Source organism: Morus notabilis, unplaced genomic scaffold (assembly GCF_000414095.1).
Source record: "Morus notabilis unplaced genomic scaffold, ASM41409v2 Scaffold1831, whole genome shotgun sequence".
NCBI classification, from domain to species: domain Eukaryota; kingdom Viridiplantae; phylum Streptophyta; class Magnoliopsida; order Rosales; family Moraceae; genus Morus; species Morus notabilis.
Window position 1 is genome coordinate 191,628 of NW_010366022.1, and position 10,609 is coordinate 202,236.

Genomic DNA, 10,609 nt, shown 5'->3' on the forward strand with positions numbered 1-10,609 from the left:
CTCAAAACCCCCCCCCCCCCCCCCCCCCCCCTCTTGGGTAGCCTTATTCGGGACAACAATTATGTCCTATTTTCCGTTTAAAAGAGACATAAAACGTCTCACGCGCGCTCATGTGCATTGTGTTTGAGGGTAAAATCGTAATTGAATTTTGAGTGATTTACACTTATGCCCTTTAGACTTTGCAGTCACCCCGACTTTGCCCCTAAAATTTGAGGTCGCTTCTGCTTTGCCGCCTCATGAACTTTTTCATAGTTCCCTCCATATTATTTCAAACTTTGAATTTCTTCCATTTTGAAAAGTGTAGTGTTAAATGATGAAATACTTTATGGAAATTTGTTACAAATATCAGCAAACAAGCAGCAAAGTGTTTTATGATGAATTTGTGTATTTTAGGTTAACTTTTATTGATATCGATATTTATGTAAAATCCAGGTAACTGTTATGTCTTCTTAGGAATCAAATCAATGAAAATAATTCAAATAATAATAAAAATGATAAAAAAAGTCATCAAACTGTGTTTTGAAAATCAAAGAAAAGAAGAAAAATGGTGTTGGGTGATCGAATTACTACGGACACGAGTGGGCGGGTATCAATCGTAATCAAATAGAGGGAGCAAAGTGAGAGAGATTCAAAGGTTAAGATAGTACAACATAAGCTATAAAAAAGTTTAGGGGGCAAAGTAGAAGCGACCTCAAAGTTCAGGATATAAAGTGAAGGCGACTGCAAAATTCATGGGGCATAAGTACAAATCATCCAAAATTCAATTACGATTTCACCCTTAAACACCATGCACGTGAGACATTTTCCGTCTCTCTTAAACAAAAAATGGGACATAAGGGGTAAAGTGGAAGTTCATAAAAGTTTAGGGTAGTAAAGTGAGAATTTTTAAAGTTCAGGAACATAGGTAATAATAATCCTATATGATATATATAGTATTTATTATATGTAAATTAGAATTAAATTTTTTTACGATTTAATATTTTAAAAAAAAATTAATCTTAGAAAAAAATAGAGAAGATTGTCAAAATATCCCCGAATTATATATGATATATTAGTTTTATGTTAATGAGGTTTTTTTTGTTAACGTTTCATAGCTTGATGGGAATAGATGTTAAGTTTTGAAGATCGAATGGTAAAGTTTTACACGTCATAATTCGGGGGGAGTTTTTTTTTTTTTTTTTTAAAACTAATCCTTTATAAATTTAAAAGATTGGATGTTTGTGTACAATGTGCAACTATTGTACGTAAGATTGTAACTTTATGATAACAAATAAGATTATAGTTAGAAAGATCAAATTTTTGTGTACAATATGATACTGTCATAAATATTGCAACCTTATAAGAATGGCCGGCATCAAAATAGACAAAAGGTAAAATTTGGCATCAGAAAAAAACCAATTTTTAAAGTAAACAATTACAAAATAGTCTTTTATGAAGTAGACATTTTTTAAAATTAATTTCTTAAAATGGACATCCGTGGGTATAATTAGTAAAAATTAATTGACGAATTTACGAGTGTCATTTGAAATGGAAATTTCTCTGAAGTGTTTTTGAAATAGGACGACTTTATTGGCAGTCTCCAAGGTATGGAATTCGATTGTCGATAAAAATCTCATTTTAGGTGGCGTTAATGATAGAAAGAGAAGAAACTCATTCGATTGTCGATAAAAATCTCATTTTAGGTGGCGTTAATGATAGGAATAGAATAGTTTCTTCTCTCTCTCTAGTGCCATTATTGTTCAAAAAAAAAAAAAAGTACTGCGATTAACAAGACAAACTTCTAAATATAGGGACAATCAATATTTTAAAATTCAATTTACTATAGTAACTTTTTCTTCAAAGTTAATGAAATTGTAGTGAAATTGGTTCAATATTATTATGCTTCTCTCACATAAAAACATAGGCAAGATGTAGGGAGAGCAGAAAAATAAAGGGAAACTTTTATTAGTGATAGGAGTCTTCCTCTTCTAATTACATTATACTAATATAAAATTTACATGACATAAATAGAAGAAGAGAACGTTAAGCATATTTCTACTGTGGCTTCTCAAGCCAGTAGACAACTAGAAAGAAAACTTTTCGCAGTCACCATTGGAAGTTGTAGATAGCAGCATCTTAGATTACGGTTCCACTTGGAATCAAGGCATCCTTGATCACCGTCACAATCCCGCTCTTTATGAAATATCCATCAGTTTCTCTTGCTGCTTCTTGCACGCCATCACTGTTAATGATCTGCAAAAACACGCCAACCTTGGATGTTCAATTTCACAAAGATGACACATACACATGTACAAATAGCAGACTCAATGATTTTGAGGAAAATTATAAGAGCATGTTTCTTTTGCAGAGAATTAAGTTCATGTTTTGCAGCAGCAGCTGATTATTTGCTAAACAGAATTTACACAGTTGAATATATTCGTTAATCAGAAACCATTTACATCCCAACAGATCCCCATAGGAATCAAGTCCCAACCCCGGGTCGAGATGTTTATTAGTGCTCTTTGTTTATTGTCCTGCAGCTTGACAGGCAGTAACTTTGACAGCCAACAATATGATATTAATAGTCTCTAAACTATTACTATTTACCATTACCATTACCATGCCAAACAAACAACAAAGAATGTCCACCCTTGAAAGAGACGAGTAAAATGTACTTAAAATATAAGCTTATAGCAGCCAAAGAAAAATTTTAACCTTCACATTGTCACCGATACGGGCATTCTTGTCGATGATAGCTCTTTTTATGTGAGAGCTCTTCCCAATACCAATTGGAACGCTGCCCTTTGCAGCCAGAAACCTCCTGTCAGCAGCCGTCTAGAGAAAAAACATCCAATGTCAATAATTCAGTGATGTTCAGGAACTAACACAAAGCTCAAGAATATTTTTAATGAAGTTACCCATCTCAGATAGTAAATAGGAGGAAAACAAAAAATGAAAGTGATCCCTGACTTCAAAGACTAGGCTGTAAAACTACCGGGATTTACCTCATAGTAATCTGCTCCCATCAATAAGGAGTCTTCGATGATTGCACCCTCTGATATGCAAGATCGGAGCCCAACCACAGAGTGGTGAATTTTGCAGTTCTGCACAAACAAACAGAGAGGGGAATGAAATAAGCTTAATTCAAATAGGTCCTATTGATCACTTTTTCTCTGACTTTGGAGAGAGCGAGCACAGTATGATCCTAAGACATCAGAGTAGAGTACCTTTATCACACAGCCCTCGCCAATTACACTGTCAGTGACATCGGCATCAAGCATTTTGGATGGTGGCAAATACCGGGGTTGGGTGTAGATTGGAGATGAACGGTCGTAGAAGCTGAAGGAAAAAATCCAAAATTATGTGAGTCCTACATAGAAACTTTGTTCAAGCTGATAGTATCACCACAGACTAGCAGCATAGAAACAAAACCTAGTTCTAGTACGAGGTATACCTGAAGTCTGGCACGGGTTTTTTGGTTATTCCCAAGTTTGCATTATAGAAAGCCTCAATTGTTCCAATGTCTTCCCAGTAGCCATCGTACAAGTAAGCTTGCACCTACAGAGTTGAAGAAACAAATTAGTGCCCTGTGATTTACGTATTTGGACATGGAGGGAGGAGGAGAAACAAAGTTTTCTGCAACACCAACATACACAATCTTCCAGAAAACCACGATGCATTAATCTAAGTTTCACTATAAAGCATTTACATAGTCAAAATAGGTGTGTGCCAGTGCCAATTTGATCATAATCAAAGTCAAAGTTGTTGACTTAATTGAAACTCTAATAGATTAAGATCAGGGCTTCAGAAACCATCATAACCTCAATTGTGGTTTACCAACCATTATAATGCCACCCTAACAAAACAGGTAGACAGATTGTATGGCATCCTGAATTGATCCTAAGGTTACAGAGACAAAATAAGCAGAAGCAATACTCACTCTCATTCCAGTGGAAGTTGCCCCTGGAATCACTTCACTTCCAAAATCATTTGCTCCAGGAAACTTATCCCGAAGCAGATTTAACATCGCATCTTTGCTCACGACATATATACCCATACTCGCAATGTAAGGCATCTCCTTCGCTCTCTCATCATCAAGACCCAGAATGGTGGTATCAACCTGCCAAGGAACAAACCAAGTCATTCTTTCACTACCCACTTCTACAACTAAAATTCACAACAACTCTCTATTGATACAATTTTAAGATTCAAAGTTATTCCGTAAAGAAGCAATTTACCCACAACCTACCTTCATAGCTTTGAGTTGCTCCCCTTTGGGTTTCTCAGCAAACTCAACTATCCGTCCCTCTTCGTCTATCTTCATCAGACCGAACGCAGTGGCACGCTTTTCATCCATTGGCAGCGCAGCCACAGTGATGTCGGCATCAGTTTCTCTGTGCGCTTGAATGAACCTCTCATAGTCCATTCTATACAAATGGTCCCCAGCAAGAACCAAGAATTCCAACACATTGTGTTCCTCAAACAGCCACAAGTATTGCCTCACCGCATCAGCTGTCCCCTGTACTCGAAAAAAAAACCCTCAATTCTCCAAATTCATTGCAAAAGCAAATCAAACAAAAAGGAAAAATTCCAAGTATTTCATATGTCCTAATATCAGGTGAGTCGCAAAGTTGACACGTGAATATGTGATTAATTAAAACCCACTAATGGGATAATAACCTGGAACCAGTTCGGGTTCTCAGGGCTCTGCTGAGCCGCGAGAACCTCAACGAAGCCTTCGTTCTTGTAGCCACCCATGTTGCTGGCATAGGCCCGGGAGAGATGGCGATTGAGGGAAGCGGAATTGAACTGCGTGAGAACATAGATCTTGGAGATGTTGCTGTTCAAGCAGTTGCTGACAGGAATATCAATCAACCTGTAGTTGGCTCCAAGGGGAACAGCAGGCTTCGCTCGCTTCTTGGTCAGCGGGTAGAGACGAGTCCCAGCCCCTCCTCCGAGAATAATGCCCAAAACACTCTGCAGAACACCGCGTACGACAATCCAATCGATAAAAAAACGACAGTACAAAAAACATAATTTCAGTTCAACAGTTCCAATCACATAAAAAAAAAAGGACTAATGCCTAAAACACTCCGTAAAACATGTATGACCAACTAGTCTTACGTATCATTAAATAAAAAAATAAAAACTAAAAGCTATTCTTATGTATCAATTGAAAACGACAATAAAAAAGAATCGCAATTCAGTCCATAAAACTTGAAACGAAGGATCGACGGAAAAGAGAAACGAATATGAATAATGCGTATAAGTAAACAAAACTCAATCAATCACAGCACAAAACAGATTTCTATAGTCATTCATAGAACTGATAAACGATCGACGGAAAAAAAATAAAAAATAAAGAACAAACGACAATGCAAAACGGAATCTAATCCAAAAACGGAAGGATTAAGGAACGAACAATCGATTTATTTGCAGAAAAAGAAAAAAATCATCGGAAAAAAAAACTCACGCGGCTGGCATCGGGATCGAGACAAGTCTGAGAATTCTTGGAATCGGAGACGGCCTTAGGCGAGACAATCCTCGGAATCCTGTCGGTGGAAGCGGCTCTGCAGCCGGAGATTGCAAAAGAGGTGATCTTATCGCCGGAGAGATGAGAATTGGCGAAGGAGAGGCTTCGGAGACCGGTTCTTGGAACGAGACTTGAGGCATTCGATGAATGAGAGAAAGATGAAGAAGAGGAAGGTAGTCTGAGAGCTCCAACGGCAGCCATGGACGCCATGAAAGCTCAAAAAAAAAAAAAAAAGAAGCAAAAAAACTTGAGCTTTCCGTGTGTTGGACTCTCTCACTCCGTTTTAGAGAGAGAAAGTGTGGACTGTGGAGATTGACTGAATCGGGTGAGTGAGTGGATGGAGTTATTAGAGATTTTGATTTGTTGAATTTGATGGGTTCTCGAATATCGTTTTATTCCGCGATATTACGCAACCGACCTCAATCTAATATCTCTATTTCTAAATTTATAAATTCTCAGAGATTTTGGACATTTTCGACTTTTCATATCACGCACACCTTTATGTTTGATGGGTTCTCAGTGATTATTTTTTATTTTTTAATTTAAATATTTTGTAGTTTGAAGAGGGAAAAATCTTGTGTTGGGATGTCAGCTATTGGACACAAGTGGACGTCATTTCACGGTTCCAACATGCCTTAGGATCACATGTGGGAGCACTTTTTTCTCTCTTTTTTCTACACCGTTCATTTTTTTTCTACACATTATTTAATTTTGGATACGTTGCATATTTACCCCACCTGAATTTTTAGGATTTTAGTAATATGTGACGGAATTTTTAATTTTGAAATTTAACCCAACTTTTACTCAACTGAAACACGCCTCATTTTAGCCATAGTTGAATTAAATTGGTGATGAAAAACTACGTTCAACAAGAAAAAAAAAAATAACATTCTAATTCTCCAACTCTCAATCCTATTAATCTAATTGACATCATTGTAAAATTGGTAAAATAGACGACATTGTAATTGGTTAACAAGTTAAGGGGTAAATTATCAAAATTAAAATTTCAAGGCGTAAGTTGATAAATTTGAGAAATTTAAAAAAAAAAAAAAAACTCTTTAATTTTTCTTGAATTAATTAAATCTACAGCATTTTTTATGTAGCATTTTTAAGAAAAGTTTTACTAAATGTTCTGCTGATTCTGATTTTTTTTTTTTTTACTTGTCACGTCAAATATTTCATTAGTTGTAATAGCTTGCCACATCAAATTATTCTAAATGTGTGAGTAATTTACATACAAGTTTATTAGATAAAAAATTATTATTACAACTAAAATAACTATATATCTAATGGCATATGCAGTAAAGATTATGATAGGTGTATTATGAATTTCATAGTAATAGAAGTAATAAAAATACATGTCATGACGAGATATATTTTTCATTTTCTATCCTCCTGCCTAGCGGATACAGATTTACCTCCCGCCTGGCGCACAAAAATTTAACTCTGTGAAAAGGAAGTCGTTATATACCTATTAGATGAGGCATTACAATGACACTACCGAGCACTCTCGAAGGAAATTTACTTGATGAGGTGGCCGAATCAAAACAAGATAAAAGTACTCATTTATTGGTCACCTTTCTTATAAACATATGCACTTATTCTCACTTTCACATTCTTTACTCTGTTACTAAAAATCTTCTATTTTTTATTCTCTTTATTGGTTATTTGACTTGAATAATATTAGGATCTGTTTGGGATATACTCAAATCTATAATTCTTAATTCTAACGTTTAAAATTTAAATTTTATATGAGAATTTTACACTATAATAGAATCATTAATTTATAAATTTATATTTTTTTTGCAAAATTATTACATTGCCCATATCATATATATTATATATTTATAAATTTTTTTTGAATTTTTTTTTTAAATAATCCAACGATCATATATATGAGGAAAATTTTGAATAGCAAAAAAAAAAAAAAAAAAACGTTTGTTGTAAATTTTTATCATCAATTATAAATAAATGAATCGTTATGTTGTGTTTGATGATATACTCAATTGTATTTTATAGTTTGTGACATAATTACATTTTTGAGCATCAAATAATCGATATTTATACAACATTACTAATGGGTTTTTGGGGCTTTAGAATGAAACGTTTCGTTCATTTTTTTTCTTGTTTGAAGAAAGAAATTTGGTGCGGTAGGCCTCACTGAAAAGCCACGCGTCACTCGTCACGTGGATTGGTCCGATCCTTCCACTACCACCACAAACCCCTAAAAAAGTTTCAGTATTAAAGTTTCACCACATATGTCACACCGCGAGCTTTTCGGGTCAGAAATAGAATTTAAATCACCATACTGACATGTTCCTTTTTTGTATTTTCCTTATCGTTTCTTTTTTTAAAAAATAAATAGCATAATTGTTTGCCCGTAAGCGTACGGTGTCATGTTTTGATAGTGTAGGGTGAGTGAGTATCGTCTCCATAAGGATTGGGTGTTAAATTGACGCTAAGTACCGTAATTATTGTAACTTAATTTTATCTAGGCAACCGAATCTTAATGAAATTAAAGTAGAACTAGAACAAATATAAATACTAAAACAAGATAAATTTGGAAACTTCTATGTAGAAATGTACTAGGGACTTAACTTCACCTTATTATTCCTATGTTCATCCTATCAAGCCAATGCTAGCCAATTCCACTAAATTCATTAATCTTAAGTTTTTGAAGGTAATTTCACTCCCTCCCCCGGGTGCCGAGCAAAATAGTATGCAAAACTCAGTTAAACAATATCCCTATTAGCCTAACCGAATTAAGCATCCTTTAAGCAACCTAATTTTGATTACCTGAATTAATTAGCCTCCCGAACTCAACTAACTCTAGGTTGTGTTTTCTCAATTCCAACATGTGAAAGTAACTCTCCCAAGCCTAAATCCACACATCTATATCTCTAATCCATGAAAATAGAAATTAGAGCAATAAACATAGAGAAACACAAATGAATTAAATGGAAATCAAACTAACATTTGACAAAATATTAAAAAACATAGTTCAAATAAGGTTACATCAAGTCCTAAAATAATATTCTAGCTCAACATGGAGGAATCCATAACCAAAAACAAAATCTAAAAAAGTAAAAAGGAAATAAAGGGAGAAGGAAGAACTGTGTTGGAAGAATGATCTTCTAAGCTTGAATTCACCATCTTCTTCAAGGATCTTCAATGAAATAATGAGATTTGTGCCTTCAAAGTTCCTTCTTCTCTAGGGATTTTGTGTCACTTTTTCCTCTCTTCCTCCCCCAATTTGATTCTTAGAACATTTGCCTTTTATATTCCCCTCAAATCAGCCCTAAAATGACAGCATTACACATATTGACACTGCTGCGGATCAATTTCCTGCTGCAGTGCTGTTAAGATTTCTAAAAAATCCTAGTGGCATAGGCAAACCCGTTGCAGTGGGTGTTTTTCCCGCTATAGCGGGTTCTTTCAGCCCCAAATTGTCCAATCTACTGCAGTGGGTAGATTTTCCCACTGCAGCAGGTTTCTGATTTTGTGGAGGATTTTTGCCTTTTATATGGTCGAATTAGCATTTGGTGTCTTCATGAAAGTTGTAGCTCTATCTCTTATCTTTCTAACGCCACAAAGATCACCTCATTTGGACTTCATATGACAAAGTTATGCCCAAAATATTAAAGTATGTTCTGAAGTCAAGTTTTCACTCATTTTATTCTATTTTAACTTCAATCTATAAAAATAAAATAAAACACATTAAACTAACAAAAAATCTTAAAACTTACAAATATTTAAACTTAAAGGTACTTGATTTGTCGGTAAATAACTTCCTCATCAATAATTTTTTAATTATAATTATTTATTATATCTGTTAATTGATTTGTGGTATGATTTTATCCGTTTTAAGACCGTTTTGCATCAAAATTATGATATTACTCAGATATAAATAATTTAAATACAAAATAAAATTGAGCAAAAATACACTAAGACAAAATAAAATTACACCAAATTAAATAAAAACAAATTAAATAAGACAAAATAATACTAATTTAAAAGACAATAAAATAAATTAAAATAATTTGTATGACCGTAATTTTAAATGAATCCAGCGTTAAAAACTAGTTTTTACATAAGTGTTGTATGACAAGATCTACAAGATCCAATCATACTTGTATTGAAAGTGGCTGAATAAAAGCAACTTTTTGACAATCAAAAACTTATACTAGAATTTTTTATGCAGCAAAAAAAAAAATAAAAAAAAAATAAAAAACCCTATTCTAGATTATGAGATCCTGTCATATAATATCTTTTAGCAAATTCATCGTAGGATCCAAAAAAAAAAGAAGGAAAAAATAAAGAATTTTAATGCCAACCGTTGAAGATGTTGCATTAATGCATGGACCGTCTTACTTGGTGAATATGATATTCATAATTGCTACATATGATTGTCAGTAGTATTTTATTCTGTGGGGCTAAGCCTTAAATTCAACACATTGTTCAATGAGCACAATACTACTTTACAAGATTAATAGGCTAATAATCATTTAATATATATCATGGATTACATCAACGTGATAATGATATTAATATGGACACATTGAAAGAGATATATCATATTGTCCTTATTCAGCTAAGCAATGAGCATGACAAGTATATATGACAAATAATGTGCCTCTACTTTTCGTCTCTGAAAGAACAACCAATGTTTCTGAGTTAAATGGAATAACCCAAACCTATCACCGCTCTATATGTTCTTTCCATTTTTAAATCATGTTCTTTCAGAATTAATTTCAAAGAGGTTTCTCCTTTTAAGAAGGAAATTTCCCCTCTCTCTTTAAGGGGGAAAAAAAAGCGAGTGAGAGATTTATATATATATATATATATATTTAAGAATATGGAGGTGTTTAATATGCGATAATCAATAAAAATTAAATTATTAGAAAAGTATTAGAAAATAATATGATTTTTAAGAAATTTATATTATCATGTTTAGTTATGGCAAAAATCTTTTTTAATATTCAGAGAAATATAATATAAATGTGTTTGGTTGTATTTAGTAATGCAAAACATATATATTTATATATTTACATAAAACAATAATTTCAAATACTCTTTGAGTCTGGTAAAATATTAGCA

General features: G+C 33.6%; 1 protein-coding gene across 1 annotated transcript; it reads right to left on the bottom strand.

Annotated features, from left to right (window-relative positions):
- Nucleotides 1-1,911: 1,911 nt before the first annotated feature.
- Nucleotides 1,912-5,885, bottom strand: LOC21390301 (glucose-1-phosphate adenylyltransferase small subunit 2, chloroplastic). The gene is made up of 9 exons (XM_010109069.2): nucleotides 5,453-5,885; nucleotides 4,660-4,956; nucleotides 4,229-4,498; nucleotides 3,920-4,099; nucleotides 3,434-3,537; nucleotides 3,207-3,318; nucleotides 2,985-3,083; nucleotides 2,695-2,814; nucleotides 1,912-2,232 (listed from the first exon to the last, which is right to left on the bottom strand). Exons 1-9 carry the CDS (start codon nucleotides 5,720-5,722, stop codon nucleotides 2,116-2,118), a joined length of 1,569 nt encoding a protein of 522 aa, XP_010107371.1. The 5' UTR covers nucleotides 5,723-5,885; the 3' UTR covers nucleotides 1,912-2,115.
- Between the last annotated feature and the right edge of the window lie 4,724 nt (nucleotides 5,886-10,609).

What these genes read in the sequence shown, in the direction of transcription:
- LOC21390301 (XM_010109069.2), bottom strand. Translation starts at nt 5,722, where the DNA reads ATGGCGTCCATGGCTGCCGTTGGAGCTCTCAGACTACCTTCCTCTTCT. An exon ending in TCGATCCCGATGCCAGCCGC is followed by an intron (nt 4,957 to 5,452) that starts GTGAGTTTTTTT and finishes GGTGTTCTGCAG; the next exon opens with AGTGTTTTGGGCATTATTCT. An exon ending in GTATCGGTGACAATGTGAAG is followed by an intron (nt 2,233 to 2,694) that starts GTTAAAATTTTT and finishes GTGTTTTTGCAG; the next exon opens with ATCATTAACAGTGATGGCGT.